General features: G+C 44.1%; 1 protein-coding gene across 7 annotated transcripts in view; it reads left to right on the forward strand.

The window, feature by feature from the left end:
• Window positions 1–24,736, forward strand: part of fat1a (FAT atypical cadherin 1a) — a 73,068-nt gene that overhangs the window by 32,828 nt on the left and 15,504 nt on the right. For 5 of the 7 annotated variants that reach the window (XR_007112379.1, XR_007112378.1, XM_047579627.1 and 2 more), the window contains exons 5-16: window positions 429–758; window positions 1,591–1,807; window positions 3,271–3,339; window positions 3,891–4,030; window positions 10,861–11,136; window positions 11,415–11,625; window positions 12,081–16,154; window positions 16,679–16,875; window positions 17,014–17,167; window positions 18,385–18,618; window positions 22,229–22,615; window positions 23,956–24,170. Coding sequence is in view for 5 of the 7 variants with exons in the window: in XM_047579627.1 (XP_047435583.1) it covers window positions 429–758; window positions 1,591–1,807; window positions 3,271–3,339; window positions 3,891–4,030; window positions 10,861–11,136; window positions 11,415–11,625; window positions 12,081–16,154; window positions 16,679–16,875; window positions 17,014–17,167; window positions 18,385–18,618; window positions 22,229–22,615; window positions 23,956–24,170 (6,504 nt within the window). In the remaining 2 variants the exon portion in view is untranslated. The remainder of the gene's footprint in view (window positions 1–428; window positions 759–1,590; window positions 1,808–3,270; window positions 3,340–3,890; window positions 4,031–10,860; window positions 11,137–11,414; window positions 11,626–12,080; window positions 16,155–16,678; window positions 16,876–17,013; window positions 17,168–18,384; window positions 18,619–22,228; window positions 22,616–23,955; window positions 24,171–24,736) is intronic. The other 2 variants (XM_047579631.1, XM_047579632.1) reach the window with 1 other exon arrangement.

Raw genomic sequence — 24,736 nt, forward strand, 5'->3', positions numbered from 1 at the left:
TGCCTACTGTTGTGTTTTTTTTTTTTTTAGCGAACAATGTGTTTCAGCATCACAAATGGAGCGGCTTTTAATCCTAGCTGTCAGTCAACACGCGGACAAAGAGGTGGAATGAAAGGGTGGTTCGTCCTTTTTTCCCTTTTTTTTCCTTTTTGGTATTAGTTTTAAGCTTTGCTCTTTGATGGATTTCCGAGTGTCTTGATCTTTAAAGAGTCCCTGGATAGTCGTGCATAATATTCATTAGGATTGATGACATTATTCGCCGCCTCCAGGTTCCAAAAACTACAATTGCGAAAGGAAACAATAGCGCCATTGAGTCTTGAAGGGGATAAGAGTTATTGAATGCAATTCAAAGTTCACCGCTCCGCCGGATAATATTTTTCCCTCGTTTAAGATAGCCTACTCAGTCTGGAGTCTCTGTCTCTCCTCAGGTCACCATCACCGATCACGGCGTTCCCGCCAAATCCACCACGGTCCGCGTCATCGTCCAGGTCCTCGACGACAACGACAACCGGCCCATGTTCCTGGAGAAGATCTACAAGATCCGGCTCCCCGAGCGGGAGAGGCCCGAGAGGGAAAGGGCCATGAAGAGAGACCCGGTGTATCGGGTGATTGCGTCAGACCGCGATGAGGGACCCAACGCTGAGATCTCTTACAGCATCGAGGAAGGAGACGAACATGGCAAGTTTTTCATCGAGCCCAAGACGGGCCAGGTGTCGTCCAAGAAGTTCTCTGCTGCTGGAGAATACGACATCCTTACAGTGAGTATCCAGTTCTTACGACTTCTCTCTACCCTCAGCAAGAGAGTCTCTGAGTGAGCGGCACATTTATTATTCTCCTCTTTAGTTTCCCACTCCCTTCTGTTCCTCTGCTCTTCCTTTTTTTAGTTTTTCAAAATGCAGTTTGTGAGAAAGACAAAATGCTAATTGGTCCACATGCATCATGTTGGACGACAAGTGTAGAGGAAAAATATTCGCAAAAGCGTCGACGACATGTTTTTACGTCCGTGTTCCAAGCACCAGCCAACAGCATCCAATTAGGACCAAGATATCACTGCACTTATGTTTCCTTTCTTTGCTCTGATTCTGCTGCTGTGCTGCCCTGGTTACCAAGAGCCAGATTTGTGCGCCATTGTTGCCACGTCACACTTTGGCCGCTATCAGTTTCACGGCATTGTGGCGGTTGTTGGTTGGGAAATCTTAGAATTAGTTCAATATCGGCGCATTATGTGTGCGAATAACCTCCGTCCGTCAGTCGTTCACCCTTCAGCCTTTTGTCATCGCACTTGGCTGTGATCGTTTTCTTAAATTTAAAGTTGTCCACAAGAGTTGTTTTTCCTGCTGAAAGAAGACACTGCTCACCACAGTTCACAGTACTGTACATTGAAGCCCTCACAAAAGAACACCACACAAAAGGTGTTTTGTTACCCAGAACTCCTGCCAGTGCGTGGAGCCCAGAGCGCGTAAATGCTGGTAGAATTAACTTGTGAAGAGTTTCAGGTAGATGAGCCGGAGAGTGGTACAGAAACTCATTTGCAACACAAGTGCCGCACAACACCGCGTAACACAAACTCTCACTCTCTGCCTCTGTCAGATTAAAGCGGTCGACAACGGACGCCCTCAGAAAACCTCCACTTGTCGTCTGCACATCGAGTGGATTGCCAAACCAGAAGTGCCGGCGGATGCGGCTCCCCTGCTGTTTGAGGAGTCCCCCTTCACCTTTTCTGTAATGGAAAACGACCCTGTGGCGCACATGGTGGGCGTTGTCGCCACCGAATCCTCCGATGTTCCCGTGTGGTTTGAAATTACAGGTACTTCCTCTTCCTCCACAGTTGTATATAGAAATGGCATGAGATTAGTATTAACATAAAATGTGTATGTGCTATTGCTATGGGCATATGGGACTTATAACATAGTTTTTTTAACTTTTACTAATTAACTAAAACATCGTTCCTATAAAACATAGGTCTTCAACAGGGGGGACCCTAGAGGGTCCGCAGAGGTACTGCAGGGGGGTCGCAAAATCTTTGGTTGATTAGACATTTTTATATATATTTAATTTCCCCCCACAAATTTAATTTTCCTTCAATACACATTAACAAGAATCCAACATATTTCACTAAAGGGATTAGGGATAGCTTAATATTGAATGCAAAATAATAATAATAATAATGTATATTTAAATAGCACTAGCCTGAGTTTAATATAGAACACATATAATACGTAGGGGGTCACTACTTAATCTCTCCATCAGTTTGGGGTCCTTGGCCTGAATAAACATTGACCTCTGCTGTAAAATGTATAATTTTATGCAATGGACCATTTGAAATTGCACAGGACAGCTAAACAGCAGCAACATCAAGTGTAAATTAGCCACAGCTAAGCTAACTACTGAAGCTAAAGTATTGTTGGTGGTTGTTCTAAATGAATCCATATTTATGTATCAACATGTTAATAATTAGTTATTTCAACATTACTTAATGAGGTTGTAGCAAAAAGAAGAAAGAAATAGACCTGGTTAGCTACTATTCTGTTAAAGCTAATTAGCTTAGCACAGTCGTTAACTTCCACCTCAGTTTTTAAGTGAGTGGGGAATTCATTCAGTGTGGTGATTTCAAAATGGAATATTTAATATTATTTACAGAATAAATAACAAGACACAAGTTTAAAAAAAACCCCACTTACTGAGAAGTGTAAATAATCAGTAAAGTTCAACAAAAAAGAAAAGTAAAAATACATTTTCCCATAAAGTTTGTGGCTCTGTGTTTGTTCTGTGGCAGCAGTGGGTTCCTAATAAGCCTATCTGGTCCAAAGTAAAGCTCTCTCTATTTTACTCTCCCGTCTGACAACTTACATCCAATTTTCTCAGTTTCGCTGCCTGTGATGATTCTGTTCTTTGAAGAGCAGCGTCTATAACGGAATAGCCTCATGAATCAGTAGGTCAGAATCAATAAATATTGATACCAGTTATTTCAGGCGAGGCAGCTGAGATGCCATGTACTCACTCACGGTTGTTATCCGCTTTGTTTTAAAGTGCTAAAACGTAATCCGTCTACTCTTTACTTACTGTAAAACTTTGTGCATGTGACTATTAAAAAAGAAAAAAAAACAACCTCCTTTTGGAAATGCCTGCCTCCCGTCCCTTCCTCCCAGCCTGTCTTAGGGTTAGTCCTCTAATCAATGTCTGACTGACGCATCTCTTTTCTTCTCTTTCTGCTCTTTTACTGCTTTCCTCTTTTCTCTGGAATGTTCTGTTTGGTTGGATTTTTGCAAGGCGGCATAGAGGATACTGAGATGTTTTACATCCTTCAAATGGCTTGTGACCACAACTGTACAGCAGAAGGTAGCTGCTGGAATCTCCTAATAGGCCATTCAGTCTTAAGAGATCATCCTACATTGTGTGTTGGTGCTGCCCGTCGGCTGTCGTTGACTCGTGTTGTGCCACGCGGTTGATGTTCTGCACCATTTTTTTTTTTTTTTCATTGTAACTTGTGACCTGATTAAGAATTTGATTAAGAGGGGCTGGAAAACTAACTTTGTGTGAATAAGAGCTCCATTTGTGTCCGCTGTTGCATGGTCTATCCCTGGGAGTCCAGAATGCTGTTGTGGGAGCTGGGGTAAAATGCATGAAATGTCTATTATGCAAAAAAAAAAAAAAAAAAAGGTTAGATAAACAACATTAATAACATCAATGTTGGTGTATCTGTTCATTGTTCATCATCTGTGCATCTTCCACATCAGCAGAGCAGAAAATTGATGTTTATATGTCCATCTCAGTGTCCCCATTTAGTGTTTATATAACCTTGCTGCATTGACACAATGAAGCAATGATGTGTCTCTAATCTTTAGTCTTTCCATGTTGTTTGTACAAAAAAAAAAAAAAATATTCCGCAGGTGGTAATTATGACAGCCGCTTTGACGTGGGCAAGGCCAGTGGAACCTTGATTGTAGCGCGGCCCCTGGACGCCGAGCAGAAATCAAATTACAACTTGACGGTGGAAGCCACAGATGGGACACGAACTGTCAGCACCCAGGTAATTGAAACACTAATGAAACGGTTGGAGGCTGATGAGGCAGTTGTCATGGTTCTGTTTTTCCTCGTGCGAGAAGAGACGATGCAGTGAGGAGGGTAATGAGTGAAGGAGTGGGCGCGCTGTCCTGCTCGCTGGGATGTGTTGATGTTGTGATTGGTGTCAACTGGCTGTGGAAAATTGGTATTTATAGGTCTGGGTCTAATTGTGTTAGGAAATCTTTTTACGCCTTACAGATTATTTAGCTGTGTGCGGCTTATAGTTTCAGCGTGGGCACTTTCAATCCAGACTCTTGTGTGCAAAAGTTTGACAGTTAGGAAATCACCAGAGCCTCTATATCTCACCAAATACAGCGTTATATTAATGTCGTAATCAAAGTGAAGAAGTTTTGCTAGGAGGTTCGGTGTGGACGAGAGATTGATATTAGTAGGGGCAATGTATGGGCTGCACAGGTCTTTTCTGGTTGCCTAGCAACTTTAAGTTCTAGAAACAAACAGTAACCAAGTGCATAAGTAACTATAACATTATAATAGTAACTATACTGTTACCAATTTCTCAGCCATCATATTGGTGGACAGAATCAGAATCTACCATTGTCTCATTTCTGATGTGTAGCTGCTTTGGTGATGGTGTTTTTTTGTTTTTTTTTTTTAAAAAAAAGGGAATTTTTGAACTTTTCCACCCACCCCCTCTGCTTTGTCTTTCCCAAAACCTGTGAGGCTCATATTCCGTTTCTCCGAGAGGAACAAATTGGCTCAGGCTTTTGTGAATGGCGCGAATAACTAAATATGGAACAAATATGTTGCTCCCCAGCTGACACCAGAGCTGAACCGCCCCGATAAAGGCTCTTAAAAGGGGACAAGTTGCCTGTGGTTTTTGTTTCGATGGTCATGCCTTGTCCATGAGATTATGAACATTTCTTACATGGTAGTTGGGGACGGAGATGGCGGCGTTCAAAATGTCGTGTCCTTTGTCCTCGGAGGGAGCGCTTCAGAGAACTGTAGCTGAAAAAGAATCTATTTGTTGTCACTCCGTATGAATAAAGCCTTTCATCATCTGGCTGCTGTGCTCCACTGAGCCTCGGATGAAGCGCCGCCTTTACTGGCATTTCGCAGCTCATCCGCGGAAGCAGCGCGTCCTTTAGTCGAGTGCAGAGTTCCTATTTTTCTCAGTCGTGATTTTCGCTTCCTGTAAAGCACTTTCTTAAAAGCCCTGGCAACAGACACTTATTTAAAAAGCCTCTCTGCAAACTGCATCCAGTGACATTTTAGGTCAAGTTAATCACATTCAAAGGTTAAACTATTCACAAGGTCTAATTCTCAGCGAAGGTTTCTTATTAGTGGCCCCAGCTGTACTGGTAGCAACCCTTTTAGATGTAGGGTGATACAATAAAATCTACCAATTATGAAAATAATCGATTTATAAAGCTTGCTTCACGCAGGGCCTGAGGATTTCCTGTATGGATCACAAAGGATAGCATTTGCACTTTGAGAAACTGCTGGATAATCAGCTTTAGAAATGATTATTTCATCACCACCAGCGTCATGCGCTGAACTGAAATAGGTCAAACAAGATGAATACAGCATGAAGTTTACTGACTTTTCCCCGCTGCCTGCAGGTTTTGAATGCGCATATTTGTGTACATGTTGCCGGAGCTGTGACTGATGTGTTCTCTTGCAGATGGTCGCTTGTGTGCATGAGTTTGTGCACCCAGCTGACCACTGCAGGTCAGCTGTTTTCTGTCGAGGGAACGGATTTACTGAATTTGTATGCTCTATAAACCACACTTTGTGATGTAGGCCATCCGCTTGGGGTGTGTTGACAGCCAAGTGGCGACTTGAAGGAGGCATACAGAGGCATTTGTAGAGACTGTGGCGAATTGGGCCAGCTGCAGATAAAGACCTCACTCAAAGTGGACAAATATTATCACAAACTGGCTTGAGTGGTTTTTACATTTTCAAAATCATATACCATAAAGCCCATGAGGGTGCTTTGACAACCCTCCCCACCAGGCCGGTTGCTTCTGGGCTGGTGTGAACACAGTAATTGCCTCCTGAGACCCTGCGTCCTCATATGTGGACGTTATGTTTTAGGTTTGTTGCAGCTTATTCTGCTTCATTTAGACCGGTTGTCCTCATTAAGGAGACGCTTTTGTCCGCCGTGTGCTGGTAACGAAGGGTCAATACACTTATTGATTTATGCTTATTAACTTTTATAGTTTGATATGACATGAAAATTTAACAAATTCACAGGTACTCGTTTGAGGACGTTGGGATTTCATCGTTTCCAATTCTGATTTTGCTTTAAAATAAACAGTTTTATATATTGGTTACACATTGGGGACTTAAATTGTAATATACAGTGAAATAATCCCTGTGTCCACATTTTTTTTTTCTAAAGATCTTAATCTTATCTTAAAGAAATTAAGATGTATTACAAAGAAATGCTCAGGGTCTCAGGAGGTGATATTATTCCAGCAACATGTCCGATCTAAAACTTGTTGATGCGGAATATTGTCAGGCTCCAGCAGTTAGTTGGGTTCGTCTACCAATAGAATAAAATTAAAATAAATAGCTGCTGCACATACTTTAATGTTCAACAAACGGTAACAATATACCAAACTTATATTTTCTCCTCCGTGCTAACCTGTATCGTGAACGATGTGATATCCGAAGTCTGAATTTTCCGAATTAGAATACAGAAGTTCTGAGTTTTCATGAATGCATCATGAGTGTTGTTGGAGAGTAAATTTATGAAGCTAGGAGAATGTGTTCTAACTGCACATAAATCACTTAAATAGTAATAATAATTATAACTAATATTGAATGTTTGGATGTAAATTTTGCAATTTTGAGTTAGAATATGATGTAACTGTTGCACTATAAAAATAGTTTTTGTGCATAAATTGAAACTGAATTAAATGTTTAAAAACTGAACGTGTGCTAGTAACTGGAACATGAGGCACAGAACAGATACAAATGCTTCAATTTCAACCATGACGGATTAGAAAATGTAGTGTCATTAGGGTTCACCAGAACTTTTCCTCGATTATTCTATGAACACGAACCAAATCACGCTTAAAACCAACATTTGTATCACAATACTCTGGAGCAAAATATAAGTGCACAAGCGTCCGGATCCCACCTCAGATACCGGTTGGATAAATTTCTGGAATTCAGCCGACGTCCAGAGGATTTAGAATACAGTGTGCTTCAGCACGTTTCAGTAAAGCCGTCGGAGTGTCCGGGCTATGTGCTTGTATTTGCTCTTTTTGCGGAGGGTTTAATAGGAACTGTCAACACACCTCTGGCTGGTAGGAAGTGCAGGGTTTTCGTGGGTGTGTCTAAGGTTTGTAAAAGGATGTGTCAAACCGCACTGAAATGTGTTCATTCACAAACTGAAAGCGGGTTCAGTCCTTTGCTATTTTTGGGTATTAGGTAATTCACCTAGTTGTACAATATTAACCATCAAACACTTGAAGCGGCCTTATAATTATTATGTGCGAAGATTATACTGAGTAATCATTTCCCCTCGTCTCTGCTCCTGCAAGACAGTGATTCTAGGAAGATTCGGTAGAAAAATAGATGAAAATGAGCCGTGAATGAAGTTCCCCTCTTTCGTATGTTGTTTACTCTCGAAAGCTTTTCACTGCAAATTAGATTTACCCCGTCAGACACACACACATTCAACACACCTAGCGAAAGCTCAAAAGTTGCCTTTATCTCTTCCTCAAATCAAAGTCATGTGGAAGCTGTGCTGCCAGACGTGCTGGCCTATTTTCTCTCTCCTAGGAATGTATTTTTTTTTTTTTTTTTTTTTTTACTCTTTTTGTTCTCCCTCATGTCTCTGTCTTTATATCGTTTTTAAATATTCACTTATTACTTTAGTGTCACGCAGAGATGATCGCTCTGTTCGGGTAGAATAAAGCGCTAAGAATTGTGCTGGACCTGTGTAGGTAGCGGTCTGTGTTAATCTGGTTTTGGGAACACGTTTGGGCGCTCGGTGCCAGCGGCCTCCCTTTGCCCAGAGCCTGCCACCTCGCAGGGGGGGGCTTCCTCTCCTACGTATGGCACAGGAGGACAATGGGCACAATGAAACCTCCCTTGTGCCCTGTTCTGGATACCACACAAAAGGTGTATTCAGAAGGCGCCGTATTAAACACACTATTGTTCTCAAACACCTTTTTTTTTCTTTTTTTTTTAATTGGAGGGACGAACTATGAGCTGAAACTAATTTTAAATCCAACCCTCCGGGGCTCCTATCAGTATGACTGATATCACTGGTGTCACTGGACTGTGGGAGGTCCTCGGAAAACAGTCAGCCATTCTGTTGTGTTTTCCATTTGACCGTCTCCGAAGGCGTCTCTGAAGGATCAGCTGATGTATACAAGGGGTGCCGCATTCCAGCCCGGGCACCTCATAGCCAGGAGCTGCGCCAGCGAGGCAGCCTCGGCACGCAGCCCAGCCTCCCCCACCCTCCTCTCCCTCCCCGTCTCTAGCTATATGACATCCTCCCTTGGCTGTGCAGAAGTACCTCAAGCTGTTCTGCTCGCAATCTGTTCCTTGCTCTCCTGTTTCTCATGTTATCTCATTCCACATTACAAAGACTCTTTATGTCTCACTTCAGTTTATTCTCTCATACTAGCATGTTTTCTTGCCTTCCGTGTCAGAGCGGAGTCGTCGTTGTTGTGTTTTTTTGTCCCCCCCAGCGCTCCTCTTCTTTTTTTGGATTTTTTTTTCTTCTCAAAGCCACAACTTTTATTTGCGTTTCTTTAATTCTCACCCACAGCCTGTGTTTTTCAAAACGCGACCGTTTCCCTGAGCTTTCTTTGGTTTTCTCACTGTCACTCATCTCTCTTACTCTCATCTCGCCCTCACAGCACTTTTTTTTTTTTATTTAGTTTTTTTTATTTTTTCTTTAGTATCTCCATCTGTCACGTCGGTGCCTCAGTCCCAGTCTTGTTCCTCCTCAGCATTCCCAGAAGAAGCCCGTACACAAAGACTACAGAGCTTTCCTCTACACCAGCATTTCTGCCGCAGTCAGGCTGTATCATGCTGCTTTGTGAGGTTTGGGGCCAAAGTCCCTTTGAAGTGTTAGTGGAGCCTCCTCGGAAAGGCAAAAACAAACTTGTGTGTATATTTGGGGTGTGACTGTACAGTTATGGACTTTTCATGCGTAAATGTAGATGCTGCTGACCGGGTCTCATTGCTTTCTGATTCTGGACGGCGCTATCGGCTCCGGGCCACCTTTTGCTCGCTATTCACAACGGCCGACGCGCTATCTGACGCTGGCCAGATTGAGACGCATAGTGCGGCTTCTTTGTGTGGACGTATGTGTGGAAGCATGTTTTATGAGCCTGCGCATGCGTGGGTGCGCATACGGGCATCTGTGTGTGTAAAAAAAGTAGATTGCGAGGCATCGGGGATCCGGCGGTGTATACGATGTCTGGCATGACATGAGAAGACGCGCTTGGAAATGAGACAGGCTGTCACGTCGCTTGTGGGCGCGGGGCCGCATAGCAGCCCCAGTTTTTCGGCTTTGAGTTAATGCCACATTAGAAAGGTGTATTTATTTTACATTGGACGTCCTGATTAGCGGTGTGACACGGGTTGCTCGTGATACATGGCTCGTGGCAAAGCGCCAGATCGCAGCGCTGACGAGCAGCATGCGGCCCCGCGCTCCCCCTGCAAGATGACATCTGCGAGTCTCATCAGCATTGCCAACATCACAGCACACAGCAGATTGTAAATGTTATCGGCCCTGTCAGGTTGAGTCTATATTTGTCCGTGATATAGGCTCACGGAGCTCCACAAACAGTATTATGACAACAAACAGTGGGCAGTTGTTCTCACCGGAGATCTGACACACTCTGGTCGGCTAGTGAGCTTTCACCAGGTCACAGCTAAGAACCCTCTTCAGTCCTTTGACCGTTTCCTTACGGGACATCACCCCCTGGTGTCTGGTATGCAGGTGTCTAATCTGGCCTGATCCCTTTGTTCCCCATGTTTGGCAACGGTAGAAGCCCCTCGCTGGTCCGGGAAGCAGAGATGGCATTCCAGCAGCTCTCCATAATCCTCTGTCGGAAGTCCAGTAGACGAGTGGCTGGTGTTGATAAAACATGCTCCCGGTGGAATTTTACAGTTTGGGGATGTTAGATTCTTTGTTGTGTACGGGGATAAAAACACAGTAGCTGCACTTTATTCGTTCCAAGAAGCAAAACTGGGATGTGTAGAGTCTGAATGTGAATATTTGTGTTTTTATTAATACACTAAAGTATGTGAGCTCTGTGTTTGTTTAGATGCATTGTGGTTATTCTGCATCGATTTCTCTTTTTTTTTCCACCATTACCAACATCAAGTGGCCATTCTGTTAAAAAAATAGCTTTCGCTGTCGTGTGTTGATTGAGTACGTGCCAGCACAGCGCTGCCTATTATTACAAAGCTTAGGAAAAGGATTTGACGTGTGTATAGTTGGTGTGCAGCAAAAGTGAGAGACGCTGAGACTTAAGAGGATGATTAGTATGTCTTTTAGGTGTCTTTTTTTTAGTCCTTCAGTGGAACATTTAGAACTCAACAAGTATTCTTCTCATAATTTAATTATATGTTTACCCATCTAACTTAGCCTTTTCCAGGTTGGTTACCTCTCGTTTACAAGTATTCTCTTCATGCTTTAAATGTTCAAGAGTAGTTTGGAAAACGGAATTTGTTTTGATTTTCCCCAGAAACATGACAACCCCCTCTCAAACAAAATTAGAAAAGACACGTACCTTCAAAAGGATTTTCACATGCACGATCTGGGAGCTGATTAACGGTGATCTTATTTTTCTCCTATAGGTGCTCATCCGTGTCATCGACACCAACAACCACCGGCCGCAGTTTTCTCAGCAGGTGTATGAGGTCAACGTCCCTGAGGACAGACCGGCGGGGACTGAGGTCCTGCAGATCAGTGCCGTGGACAGAGACGAGAAGAACAAGCTGACCTTCACGCTCCTGAGCAGCACTGATCCCTACAGCCTGAGGAAGTTCCGTCTCGACCCAGGAACTGGGACTCTGTACACCACCGAACATCTGGACCACGAGACCATGCACCGTCACGTCCTCACTGTCATGGTACGAATCGGGGAACGCGGACAAATTAGCAGCACTTATGAACTGAGTTTATTTTGGTATCGTTTGCTTTATTTGAAAATTATACATCCGTGAAATTAAGAAAAGTGTGTTCGTTTTGGAGCTCTTCAAAATATGAATAATTTGCAGTTTGATTATGCTCCTCTTCGGCAATGAATTATCCCTTGAGGGTCTCTCATGCCTTTCTCTCGTTTTTCTTCCCGTTTCTCCCACTTTTCCGTCTGTCTGCCTCCCTTTCCTTATAAATTTCTCTTTTCTAGGTTCGAGACCAGGACATTCCAGTCAAGAGGAACCTTGTGCGGGTTATTGTCAATGTGGATGACGCTAATGACAATGCACCCTGGTTTATAAGCACACCTTACTCTGGCCGTGTGTTCGAATCCGCCGCCATAGGCTCGGCCGTGCTCCAGGTCACAGCTCGCGACAAGGACAAGGGTGTTAACGCAGAGATTGTCTATAGTATCGAATCAGGTAAATCCTACTAAGTCCTTGTGCCACAGTTTCTCCTCTTTTTTTCTAATAGTAGAAAGCTGTCATTGTAAATGAAAGCAAATCAGCTCGTAAAAATGCATGAGTCATCATTCCCGCTGCCCACTGAGTTTTTGATCATGAATGAAATACTTTACAAAGAGTGGGAGAATATTGAAGACCTTGTGCAGAGGATCTCCAAGTACGTGGGAGATGGGCAGAGCCCTGTCAGAGTTTCCCACGATGGTTTTCTCCTACAATAGGCTGTTGAGGACATCTGCATGTTTAAAATGGCTGAGATAATTTAATGCGGTTGAATTGAAGCTTTGTTTTGAGTCAAACTTTGCAAAGCTGAAGTGGAAATAATCATTGAACATATCTTCTTTCTGGTACAAATTGTAAAAAAAAAAAAAGAAGAAAATATTATTTATTATGGATTTCTCCTTTTTGTCTTACAGGAAACGTTGCAAACTCCTTTGCTATTGACCCTGTTCTTGGGACTGTAACAGTGGCCAAAGAGCTTGATCGCAGCAGCAAGACAGCGTTCGAACTCACTGTCAAGGCATCTGATAGTGGACTACCCCCACTGTCCACTACAACCACTGTACACATCGTGGTAACAGTTTCTGACAACGCAGCCCCCAGATACACCGAGAAGGAGTTCTCTGCAGAAGTCAGTGAATCGGCTCATCCAGGAAGTTTCGTGAGCTCGGTCACAGCGGTCAGCCAGTCGTCCATTTTCTATCAGATAAAAGGAGGCAACATCAACAACGCCTTTGATGTAAACCCAAACTCAGGAGTGGTTGTGACACAGCAAGCTTTAGATTATGAGACCACCCCTGAATACAAGCTTATCATACAAGGCACCAACATGGCAGGACTTTCCAGCAATGCGACGCTTTTGATCCATATAAAGGACGAGAATGACAATGCTCCAGTTTTTGACCAGAGGGAATTCAAAGGAGTAATCAGCGAGTCGGCCCCTGTCAACAGTATTGTTCTGACCCGTGAAAACACCCCTTTTGTCATTCATGCCTCTGATGCTGATTGCGACCAAAATGCCATGCTCATTTATCAAATTGTTGAACCTTTTGCGCATAATTATTTCGCCATCGACTCGAGCACCGGAGCCATCAGAATCACAACGCCTTTGGATTATGAACAGAGGAGTGCTTTCCGCTTCACAGTCCAGGTCCACGATCTAGGAATGCCGCGACTGTTTGCGGAGACAGCCGCCAATGTTACCATTGAAGTAATTGATGTTAATGACTGCCCACCAGTTTTCAGCCAAGAGCTGTACGAGACAACCGTCATTGTGCCAACATATAAAGGGGTAGAAGTCATTCAAGTCAATGCGACAGACTCAGACTCTGGGCCCAACTCTAAACTCCTCTTCTCCATCTCTGAGGGAAATATTGGTGATAAATTTAAAATGGATCAAATCACAGGCACAATCTCCATACAGAATGTCACACAGCTCAGGAGTAGATATGAATTGAAAGTTAGGGCATCTGACGGTAGATTTGCCACTGTTGCAACAGTGAAGATCAATGTGAAGGAAAACAAGGAGAGCAAGTTAAAGTTCACCCGCACATCCTACAAAGCCTACATCCAAGAGAATTTGTCACAGAAGAAAACCCTCGCAGTCATCGCTGCTGTTGGGAACCAGGTCAATGAGCCTTTGTTCTATAAGATTTTGAATCCTGACAGCAGGTTTGAGATCAGCCGCACATCTGGAGTTCTCTCAACCACTGGGATCCCATTCGATCGTGAAGTGCAGGACACATTTGATGTTGTTGTTGAGGTCACCAAAGAAGATAAATCAGAAAATGGGGCTCATGTTTTAGTAACTGTGACTGTGGAAGATGTAAATGACAACAAGCCTATGTTTGTGAACCTTCCCTATCACGCCCTAGTCCAGATGGATGCAGAGGAAGGCCAGGTCATACGGCAGGTCACGGCAGTAGACAAAGACTTGGGCCCAAATGCAGCTATCCTTTATCAACTGAAGGAGCACCAGGACCACTTCCAAATCAGCCCCTCTGGTGAAATCTCACTCAAAAAGAAGTTCGATAAAGAATCACTAAACACAGACTATGTCGTCGTCGTTATTGCAAAGGATAGCGGCGATCCAGCTCTCTCGGCAGAAGTAGAAGTGCCAGTAACGGTGGTGAACAAAGCAATGCCTGTGTTTGAGAAACCTTTTTACAGCATCGAAATCCCTGAAAACATTCCAATACACTCGCCCGTGCTTCATGTGCAGGCCAATGATTCTGAAGGACCTCGTATCGTGTATACCATCTCCGAGGGAGACCCTTTCAAGCAGTTCTCAATCGATTTCAACACGGGTGTCATCCACGTGACTCAACCTTTGGACTTTGAGACGCACCCCGCCTATAAGTTAAATGTGAGAGCCACGGACTCTCTAACTGGAGCGCACGCCGAGGTGTTTGTGGATATCATACTGGAAGATATAAATGATAATGCCCCTGTGTTCTTGTCAAAGACCTACTACGCCAATATTTCTGAGGCCTGTGTTATTGGAACATCAGTTTTGCAGGTGGATGCCAAAGATTCTGATACAGGTAATAACCAGGAAGTGTTCTTCCAGTTGATTGAGGAAAGAGGGAAGAGTTCTGATTACTTTACCATTGACCGTGACACGGGAATAATCTCAACAGCTCAAGTTCTTGACCATGAAGAGAACCAGCAGCACAATCTGAGAGTCCGGGTAGTAGACGGAGGAGTTCCAGCCCTCTCAAGTGATGTCATCGTGACAGTAGATGTTACTGACCTGAATGACAACGCTCCGGTGTTTATAGAGCACACTTACCAAGCTACTGTCAGTGAATTGGCCCCACGTGGACACTTTATCAGCCAAGTCCAGGCATCCGATGCTGACAGCTCTGACATAAATAAGCTCGAGTTCTCAATTTTATCTGGAAATGAAGATCAGAACTTCGCCATCAACAAACACACCGGCGCTATTGTCATTTCCAACCACCGCAGGCCACACATGCAGCCTCTGTACAATCTCAATGTATCAGTGTCAGACGGCGTGTTCAGAAGCTCAGCCCTTGTCACGGTCACAGTCATGGGCGCCAACTTCCACAACCCCGCCTTCTCTCAGGACGACTATTTGGTGGAACTCGTCGAAAACTCCCCTGCTGGTACCTTGGTGGGAGAAGCAAAGGCGACGGATGACGACGAAGGCATTTACGGGCAAATAACATACCAGATTGTCAATGACTTTGCAAAAGACAAATTCTCTGTCAATGAAAATGGAGAAATCTTCACTCTGGAGAGCCTTGACCGTGAAAACACAATTGAGAAAGTAATTCCTATTTCTCTCATAGCTAAAGACGGTGGTGGCAAAGTAGGCTTTTCTGTCGTCAATGTCATCCTCACCGATGTCAATGACAATGCCCCACAGTTCAGGGCAGCTGAGTACAAAGCGACTATCGCATCCGATGTCCCAAGGGGAACCTCTGTGGTTAAAATTGCTGCTTCGGACATGGATGAAGGGAGCAATGCCGACATCCAGTATCTACTCGAAACAGATGTTGAAAATGTGAAGGAGAGCTTTGAAATCCACCCAACCTCTGGGGTCATTGTCACCAAAGAAAGCCTCATTGGGCTCGAAAATGAGCTCTATGCATTCTTTGTGAGGGCGAAGGACACCGGGAATCCACCCAAACATTCGGTCGTACAGGTTTACATCAGAATTGTCTCCTCAGATGCGCCAGTTCCCAAATTTTCTGAACCGCATTATCGTTACACGATTGCAGAGGACCTTCCCATCGGGACGGAGATAGACGTGATTCAGGCCGAGAGTGAGCAGCCGGTCATTTACAGCCTTGTGAGGGGGAACACTCCCGAGAGCAACGAGGATGAAGTTTTCGTCATAGATCGTGACAGCGGTGCCTTGAAACTTCAGAAGAGTCTCGACCACGAGGCGACCAAGTGGTACCAACTGACTTTGCTGGCCCAGGCCAGTCAGGAGAGTTATGAGATGGTTGCATCCGTAAACGTAAACATCCAGGTGAAAGACATCAACGACAACCAGCCTGTCTTCGAGTCGGACCCATACGAGGCTGTTGTTGTGGAAAACCTTCCAAGCGGAACTCAGGTCATTCAAGTCAAAGCCACCGACCACGACTCTGGAACCAACGGCCACGTCGTCTACAGCCTCGACCCCAAGGAGAACGCTCCGGAAATCTCTGAGCTGTTCGCCGTTAACAGCGAGACCGGATGGGTGACCACCTTAAAAGAGCTGGACCGGGAAAAAACGAGCAAATACACAATCGCCATCCAAGCCACGGACCAGGGCGACAAAGTCCAACACGTCACTGGCACGAAGGTGGAGGTGACGGTGGCGGATGTGAACGACAACCCGCCGCGCTTCACCGCAGAGATCTACAAAGGCACAGTCAGCGAGGACGACCCTCCCCCCAGCGGGGTGATAGCGATCCTCAGCACCACAGATGATGATTCTGAAGATATTAACAAACAAGTGAATTACTTCATCACGGGTGAGTGTTTTTTTTTAACGCGTGTGAAGCTGACAATTAGTAAGCCCAGAGTTTACACTCTACTCCTTTGTGTAATAGGTTTTCATAAACAGAGCTTAAGGGGGATTATATATTTATGCCACTCAATATGACGATAATATCTCATCTTTGAAACACTACACAGTTCTGTTATCTGTTAGCAGTCTGCCTAATCTGCTCAAGCTCCAGGCAAATATTTAAGTCATTATGTTGCAAAAAATGTATAATGATCTGAATAATGGCTTCAAATAAACTTGGGGGGAAATGCTTCCTTTGGTGCTAATTAGCAAACACGAATAGCTACGCCAAGTCTGGAAGTATCAAGAGGAATCAGAAATCGTGTGCACTTTACTTGGTTTGCAGGCTTGCTCGCGTACCAGTAACTGCTGGGTTTAGAAATCAGAATAAGTCTCGTGAAGTGGGAGTCGACACCGAAATTATATTTAGCGGAGTGCTTCCTGCTTCGTTAAAGTTAAAGCTGTGTTTTTCTATTTAACACCAAACAGGAGGGGACCCGCTCGGGCAATTTGCCATCGAACACATTCAGAATGAATGGAAGGTCGCTGTCAGGAAGCCCCTGGACCGTGAAGAGAAGGACAATTATCTCCTCAACATTACCGCCAGTGATGGCATCTTCACTGCCAAAGCCACGGTGGAGGTCAAGGTGCTGGATGCCAATGACAACAGCCCAGTGTGCGAAAAGGTAGACTCCGCTTTCTTGTCATTTCCTCACTCAATTTCAGTTCCTTGTGCTATTATTTGTTCACGGTACTTAAAGACATTTCATCCTCTTCTTCTTTTTTTTATTTCTTCCCTCCCTGCCTCTCTCTCTGTCCTCTAGTCTGTGTACAGTGAGCGTGTCCCAGAGGACTCCCCTGCTGGCAGGCTCATTTTGCAGGTTTCTGCCACAGACGCCGACATCCGCTCAAACGCCCAAATCTCTTACGAGCTCCAGGGAGCTGGATCCGAATTGTTCGTCATTGACTCCGACACAGGTGTGTAACCATGTGGTATTTGTTCAAATGCCGCTCTGCGTGTGAAGATGCTGCGTTGTCTTACGATTGCGAGTGATGTATGTTCTTATTGTTTTTTTTTTTTAACGTTATGAAGCCATCTGTGCCCACAGCCGCGGAGTTATATTCTATTCCAGCTGCGTTGGAGGTTATTTAGATTATTAGGGAGCAGTATGTGGGACGCTGTTGTCAAAGTCTTTCATGAAACTCTCTGCCTCATGCCACCAAATCAAAAAGGCAGCTCAGCGTGACAGGAGTCTTACATTCTACAGGAGAATTGTGATCCCTCGGCAAAATGTTATTGTTTTGTGTGAGCGCGTGGTTCCGCGTGTGAATTATTGTCAGCTGTGGAGGAGGCGAGACGCTCTTCTCGTTCCCAGTTGTTATTTACTCATTCATTTTTAAAGGAGCCAAGAACATTTCCCCGCAGAGCAACTGAAAGACCCAGAGCGCCACTAAAGTACAGCCGCACGCTTAAATTGGATTTATGGCTGCCGTACTTCTTACCTTCTTCTGGCAAATAATTTCTTTTGGGAGACCCTCTAAATCAGACACTCACATCTGGCTGCTGGGACGAGAAAAGGAAACACAGCGCTAGTTAATCAAAAATAACTGTTTTTGGGATGAATGCAAAGTGAGCGAATGAAAGGGCAAAACGTATTGAGCCTGAATATGACAGGCTCTAAGGCAACAGTGCCATCCAGCTGTCCCTCACTATTCAGTCTCTAGTAGCAGTTCTGCTGTTAAAGGGGGGAAATGTTCTTTTTCACTGCAGATGAGTAGGATTGCTGCTGATGAGGCTCTGGAGTTTTCCAGAGAGGTTGTGGTAATGTTGGCTTCCTCACATCCCAGGACACTTCAAAACGGCTCTCAGCTGCCAACTCTGATGTTTTCCTCCGTTTCCCCTCTCTCTTCCATCTCCCTCCTTCCATGCTTCAATTACTTATTCATTCTCCTCTCTTATCTCTTAAAAGCCATTAGTTGTTTGGATGCATTTCCCTTGTTTAGTAGACACTAGAGAGTAGGCTTACAGTGTACACAGTTTGTTCTCTTACGCGTGAAGTCAATATTTTGATGAATAGCTTTTAATGTTGCGTGGGAACCTAATGGATTTTAAGTTGTCGTGCGGATCGGAAACGGCGTCCTCCCACTCTTTGAAGAGTAGGTTTTTCTAAAAAACATTTCCCTCTTACCTTCAGGGGAGCTGAAGACCTTGCAGCCTCTGGACCGAGAGGAGCAGGACGAGCACAGGTTCAAAGTGCGGGCGGTGGACGGAGGCGGCCGGTACTGCGAGGCCGACATCCACATCGCCGTGAGCGACGTCAATGACAACCCGCCGCAGTTTTCTGCCGACCCATACACCGTCACGGTCTTCGAGAACACGGAGACGGGCACGTTTGTGGCAAAGCTGCATGCGAATGATATTGACACAGGTAAGCACAATGAATTTTATATCTAAAACATATCCAGAGAGGAGCCGTTCATTCGGTTTCACTCAAGTGCGCGTGCAAATCTAGCGCATCACATTCTCACGCAGCACATGTGCAGCTGACGTTGACATAACTGTGAGAAATTCACATTCACAGATATCTATGCTACATATTCTCAGCCCATTTTACCGCTTCAGTGGGCTTTAATTTCATGTGATAAAAGCTCAACAAATTTTTTAAAGGTGACTTGCTTTAAAACAAGAATCCTGTGACTCACTGATCCATTAAGACGTAGGTCATCAGCTCTAGTGACTTACGTCTTGGAAACATTAATATATAATAATAACAGCCTTCAATGTCACGAATTGAAAAAAAAATAATTGCAAATTAAAAAACGGTTTTGAGAAAAATTTATTCAAAATGCGACCTCTTACGTGCTTTAAATCCTTTTAGTCTATCTCATTTAAACATTCTGTTCAATAATGTTTTTATAACAAGTCTATTCTACCTGATTACACTAATAAATCTGACTAGTACTCTGTGTAAAAGGTTCCGCGTTTTCCCCTGGATAAACCTCACAGACGCTGAAAGTCTCAATCACATCTGTTACCGAGGCATTAGAAAGTTAATTGTAAGACAGTAGGCACACAAACGCCGTACAAATACGCTTGAAATGCAGTTTGCAGCTACCCGTTGAGTTACCTGAGTTCACAGTAAAATAGTATGCAAATGTAATGCGAGAATAAACTTTTAAAATAGCATCATGGCAAATGCGCATGCATTCTGGCTCACTGCTAACTGGCTATGCACAGGTTATTATCCTTCCATTGTGGAGCTGCATTACACTAAATGGCAAGAGGGACGGATAACAAATGTGAAATTTCATGAATGATCAACCGCTCAAATTAAAAGCTCCATTACACTCTGATGAAATTCTTCTCTCTTCAAGCTGAATTCTCCAAAGGGATGATTGCAATTTTCCATTTGCCTGGTGCAAAGCTACGGGTCACATATTTATCTTAGACGTCTCCTCCTTTCAGCAAACACTGCCAATCACTAAGAGGTTCACACATGGGTAGGTCTGAGAGCTTAAAATGTGCAGTTTAACAGTCATTTAGACTCCTTAAGACCCATCCCCGCCCCTCATCCCGGAAACCGGCGGACCTGCTGTTCCACAGTTTAGTGAAGCAGGACACACTAAATTAAAGGGCCATTTCAGTCCGTTAACTGCCCGAGAATCAACACTGTTCCTTTCTATTTTCTTGTTTTTGGGGGTGGACTGACAGCTTGACAGAGTGAAAAGAAAGCTAGGACTGGGCCCCTTTTAGAGAAGCTTTAAATGGTAGAAATGAAAGAGCTGATATTAAGACGTTTCTTCCCGGAGGCTTTGCCGCCGCAAAACTTGCTTCACATTACGACTATCCAGGATAAAGATACTTGGAAGGAAAAAAAAGGTGGGCCCTGCAGTTTAACCAGCGGCAGTAATAATTTACAGTAACACCCTATGAAAGCAGAGTGGGTTTTGATCAGTATATTTCTTTACACACATTGCACACATGAAAGTGTTTTTTTTTTTTTGTGTATGTCTGTCTAGTAATTGCAAGTGTATAGTGCAAAAATCAGGCATTATATCTTTGACCTAATTCATTCAGGCTTCAATCAGCTGACTTTGCAGCCAACCATGCAAATACAAAGTCTTAACGTTACACTCTTCCGAAGATAAAGTGGATTTATCCTTGGCACTAGTTGCTGGTGCCTTAGCCTCCGTGTTCCCTCTATGATGGTTGATACTTACCCACATTGCTGCTTCACACACAGCACTAAATTCCTTCTCCAATTGTCCCTTGTCCATTATAGTTTCACCTGGGTCAGAGTGCCTCTTTACACCTGGCACTCTCCTCAGTTGTTTTTTCCCATTCAGTTTTCTTTCTTTCGTTTTGTGTCTCACCATGGCAACATCTTCTGTGACATTATCAGAAAATCGTCCCCCTATATAACAGACTGACATCGTGATAGTTGTCATTTATAAGCCTCTTCTCACTTCTCACAGAAACCTGTTGACAACCGTGGATGGATATTTGGGTGCTAAGCTAAACTGTCCATTGGTCTTAGTGTAAAGCTTGGTCACTAGGCACTTTGTTCCCAACTGTGCAGTTGCAAACTGTTGCCACTTCCAAGGCTATTGGCGTGAAGTACACCCATAGTGGAAACACTGCCGTTACGACACAGGTAACCTTAGCAATATCAGCAGGTCGCAATACCCCGTAAAAAGTAGTCTCAACAGTTTTAAGCTAGCTGGGATAATAACAGTATTTCCCTCTTATCTCAGCGGATGCCTGGTACCTAGGGCTGTAAACCTCTGGTGGCTAATGGCAGCTTCCACTCACCAAGAGGTCGCTTGTTACACAGATGCGCCTGGGTTTTCAGATAAATACTGAAAAGAGCATGTTGACACCCACTCAGTGTGTCACTTCCACAGGCCTTACTCTGGACTCTCTCGATATCTGCCTCCAAATCTCCTCTTCTCCACGGATGCAGAGCAGCTCTCGGTAAAAGAAGCCTTTACATGAGGGGCTTCCAACGATGAGTAGCCTCCCTGGGTCTGAATCTTTCATCGGACTGGTCACCAGCTCTTTGCCAGTGGAAGAGTCCAGACTTCCTGGCTCAGGCTTTAACTGTGAAGGCCCTTACAGCCAGAAAGTGATTACTACAGATGCCTCTTTGGTGGGCTGGATCTTTAATTCCTTAAAGATTATATTTTAGATAAAGTCATCTTTATATTTCGTAGCTGTGGATGAATATAAATATTAAAACACATCAATGTTTTTCATGCAAAACAACATATTAGCGTGATTTATGTCATCGAATACATCAAAAGTGTCACTGCAGCCCTTCGGCTTTAATACGACTGCTTGATAAATCTTCTGACTCTGTTTTGAAATCAGATACATAGCCATGTGTCTCTCAGACACATGCAGTCATAAACCTTGTTGTTTAAGCCTGTACAGCTAATCATAATTCAACAGAATTCACTTAACCACCACTAACCAATGATCAAGGATGATCAGACCAGATGAGAAGCCATACAGGCTGGGTCCCCCACGGTAGTGTTCTCCTACAGGATAATGAGATTCACAAGGATGTGGGCACTTACCTGATAAATGGGAATATAATGTCATATTCCAAATGGGTGCCACCTGCAGAAAAGCATTATGATTATTATTGTAATCCGTCTCTGTCTCGTTGCTGGGACCTGCTTGCTTGTGGGAGGACGTGAGTTATGAGGATGGCATGGATTAGACGTTTAGAGCTCCCGTTTATCAGAAGCATTGTGATATATACAGTAGACGTTTTGGACTGAGGAAAGAAGGCGACTCTTTTAATCATTCAAGAATCAATATGCTTGTTTACGCGCTTGTACTTAAACGGGTATTTCTGTTGCTGCCGCCATCAGTCTTATCGTTGATGAAGGCATTTCACTCGCCACTTTAAAGGCTGACGCGTGGGTGGGAGATCGGACACTTACACATACAAGTTATAAACTGAGAGGCGTCAACTCGCAATTGATGACTGATTAAAAAAAACATCATCCTGTTTCTTTTTTTTCCACCAGGTCTCAACAGTGACATCCTCTACTCTCTGGTCAGTTCTGGCGATGGATTCTTCTCCATCGACGAGCACACTGGTGTCATGAGTCTGGAGCGCCCCCTGGACCGCGAGGTGCAGTCGGTGTACGAGCTGAAGGCCCGAGCCAGCGACCAGGGCTCCCCGCGCCTCTCTTCTCTGTGCCAGGTGGTGGTCTCCGTCTTGGACATCAACGACAACCCCCCGGTGTTTGAGCACCGCGAATACACGGCTACCCTGTCTGAGGATGTGGCCGTGGGCACCCAAGTGCTCAGAGTGCAGGCGGCCAGCAGGGACGCCGACGCTAACGGGGAGATCTCTTACAGCATCATCAGCGGGAACGAGCACGGCATGTTCAGAGTGGACCCACGCACTGGTAAGTCGTTGCAAAAAAAAGCTCAACTTCTCCAAAACTTTAAATTATACTAATAAATCTGACTCGTACTCAGTTTAAAAGGTTCCTCCAGTCCCTAGAGCCTCTAGAGCTGCGTTCTAGATAAACCTCACAGACGCTGGAAGCCTCAATCACATCTGTTACTGAGGCATTAGGAAGTTAATTGTAACACAAATGCTTTACAAATATGTCAACGTGGAGTTGAATGTGTTTACAGCTAATTGCTGATTGCTTGTAGGACTACCTAATGTGTGCGGGGGTATTTTATTCATTTTCTTTATCAGCTGAAACACAACTCGTAATGATGTTTTAATGGTGCGTTACCAGTGCCAGTGAGTCTCACTACTGGGCGGCAGTAGCTCAGGACGTAGAGCGCTCGTCCAATAACGCAGGTTGGCGGTTTGATTCCCAGTCTGTCCGTTGTGTCCTTGCCTCCAGGTGTATCCTCCCTGGTGTGTGATTGCGAGTGAGTGATGATGGTGGTCGGACGCTTTAGGCGCCAGTTCTATTATTATTAATTTCACGTGAATAAAATTTAAAATTAACCCTTTGACTGGCATTGTAACCGCACGGTTGATCTTTATCGTAGTAGTAGTAGTAGTAGTAGTACACAATAAAAAGCTTAATTTATCATTTTGCACACATTTGTTCACATTTTCTAGCCATTATTCTAACAATTCATAGTTTGTACCATACGCAAATTTGCCCGTGCGTGAACACATTATATACACAAATATCTAAGCTGTGGCTTTTATACTTTTTGAGATGCAGCGCTTCTGAACAGATGACCATAGCTTGGAAATATACATCAAACAGCTTCAGTAATTATATTGTATGAATCTGTACAATCACATGAACATTTTAATAATGATATGTCACAATACTCAGTTTGCAGTGCACACTATGAATATAGATTAAAAATGAATGATATTTAATCGTGATTAATTGTATTTTTTTAGTGTGGAAGTCAGAGGATTAAGTGCTAGACATTTGCAAAACGCCTGAATAACCATGACACATTCCAGACTGGGCTGGGATTGGCTAGCTCCATCACGGCAACACAAAGACAAAAAAAAATAAATAAATGTGACGTAGTTGCATAACAGAGTCTCATTTTTAAATGTCAGCATCAATGATGGATGACGCTATGACGTGCAGCTGAGCCGAAAGCGTTTGCATGTTGAAAAAGTTTTAGAAAAAAAATGACCTACTATTTGTAGTAAAAGCTGTGAATATGATTTTTACAAACTAAAATATTAAGACAAGACGCTGGAATAAAGTAAGAAATACTGTAACGATGTCTTTCCGCTGTCTGTCTTCAGGCGACATCTTTGTGATCGAGCCGCTGGACTACGAGGTGTCCCACGAATACTACATCACCATAGAGGCCACAGACGGCGGCTCACCGCCCCTCAGCGACATGGCGACTGTAAACATCAACCTCACTGATGTCAATGACAACCGACCCGTCTTCAGCCAGGAGATTTACGCAGCCGTCATCAGCGAGGACGCCGAGCTGGGGAAGACAGTGCTGGCGGTAAGGATGGTCCCGCCGTCTTTAGGGACGTGTTTATGTGCAGCAGGTGCTTGTTGTGATGAATTAACCCGTAATTACCTCATAACCGCAGGCAGGATTTTTAAACTGTTGTCATTTCTTCCTCTTAACCTTCCACCTGCTAAACGTGTCGGCGCGCTCACCTTCTCACTCCGTCCTTCATTTACTCCATCACAGCCTTTTCTCCTTTCTTCTCATTACTCGCCGAACACACTATCGCATATCTGCACCTGTGGCAAACCACAGTCTGGTGGAAGAGCTAAATCAGGACCAATGCTCTTCAGACTCACTGCACCTCTGTTCTGGTGCTCTGTGTGACACACATGCTCAGACGCTTTAATTAAAAGGCATTTGACTCATTAAGCATCTTACCAAAGATAAAGCATTTTCAGCCTCACACAGGTTAAATTTTCACGTTCATTGATTCCGTCCCTCCCCGTGTGAAAGACCTGCTTATGGCCATTTATCTGTGTGTCTAATGTACCTGAATATAAATAATCCGTCAGAAAATTAGATTTTGAAACCTGCCATTGTCCCTACTTGTAAAT

The sequence above is a fragment of the Mugil cephalus genome, chromosome 2, assembly GCF_022458985.1.
Source record: "Mugil cephalus isolate CIBA_MC_2020 chromosome 2, CIBA_Mcephalus_1.1, whole genome shotgun sequence".
Lineage (NCBI taxonomy): Eukaryota > Metazoa > Chordata > Actinopteri > Mugiliformes > Mugilidae > Mugil > Mugil cephalus.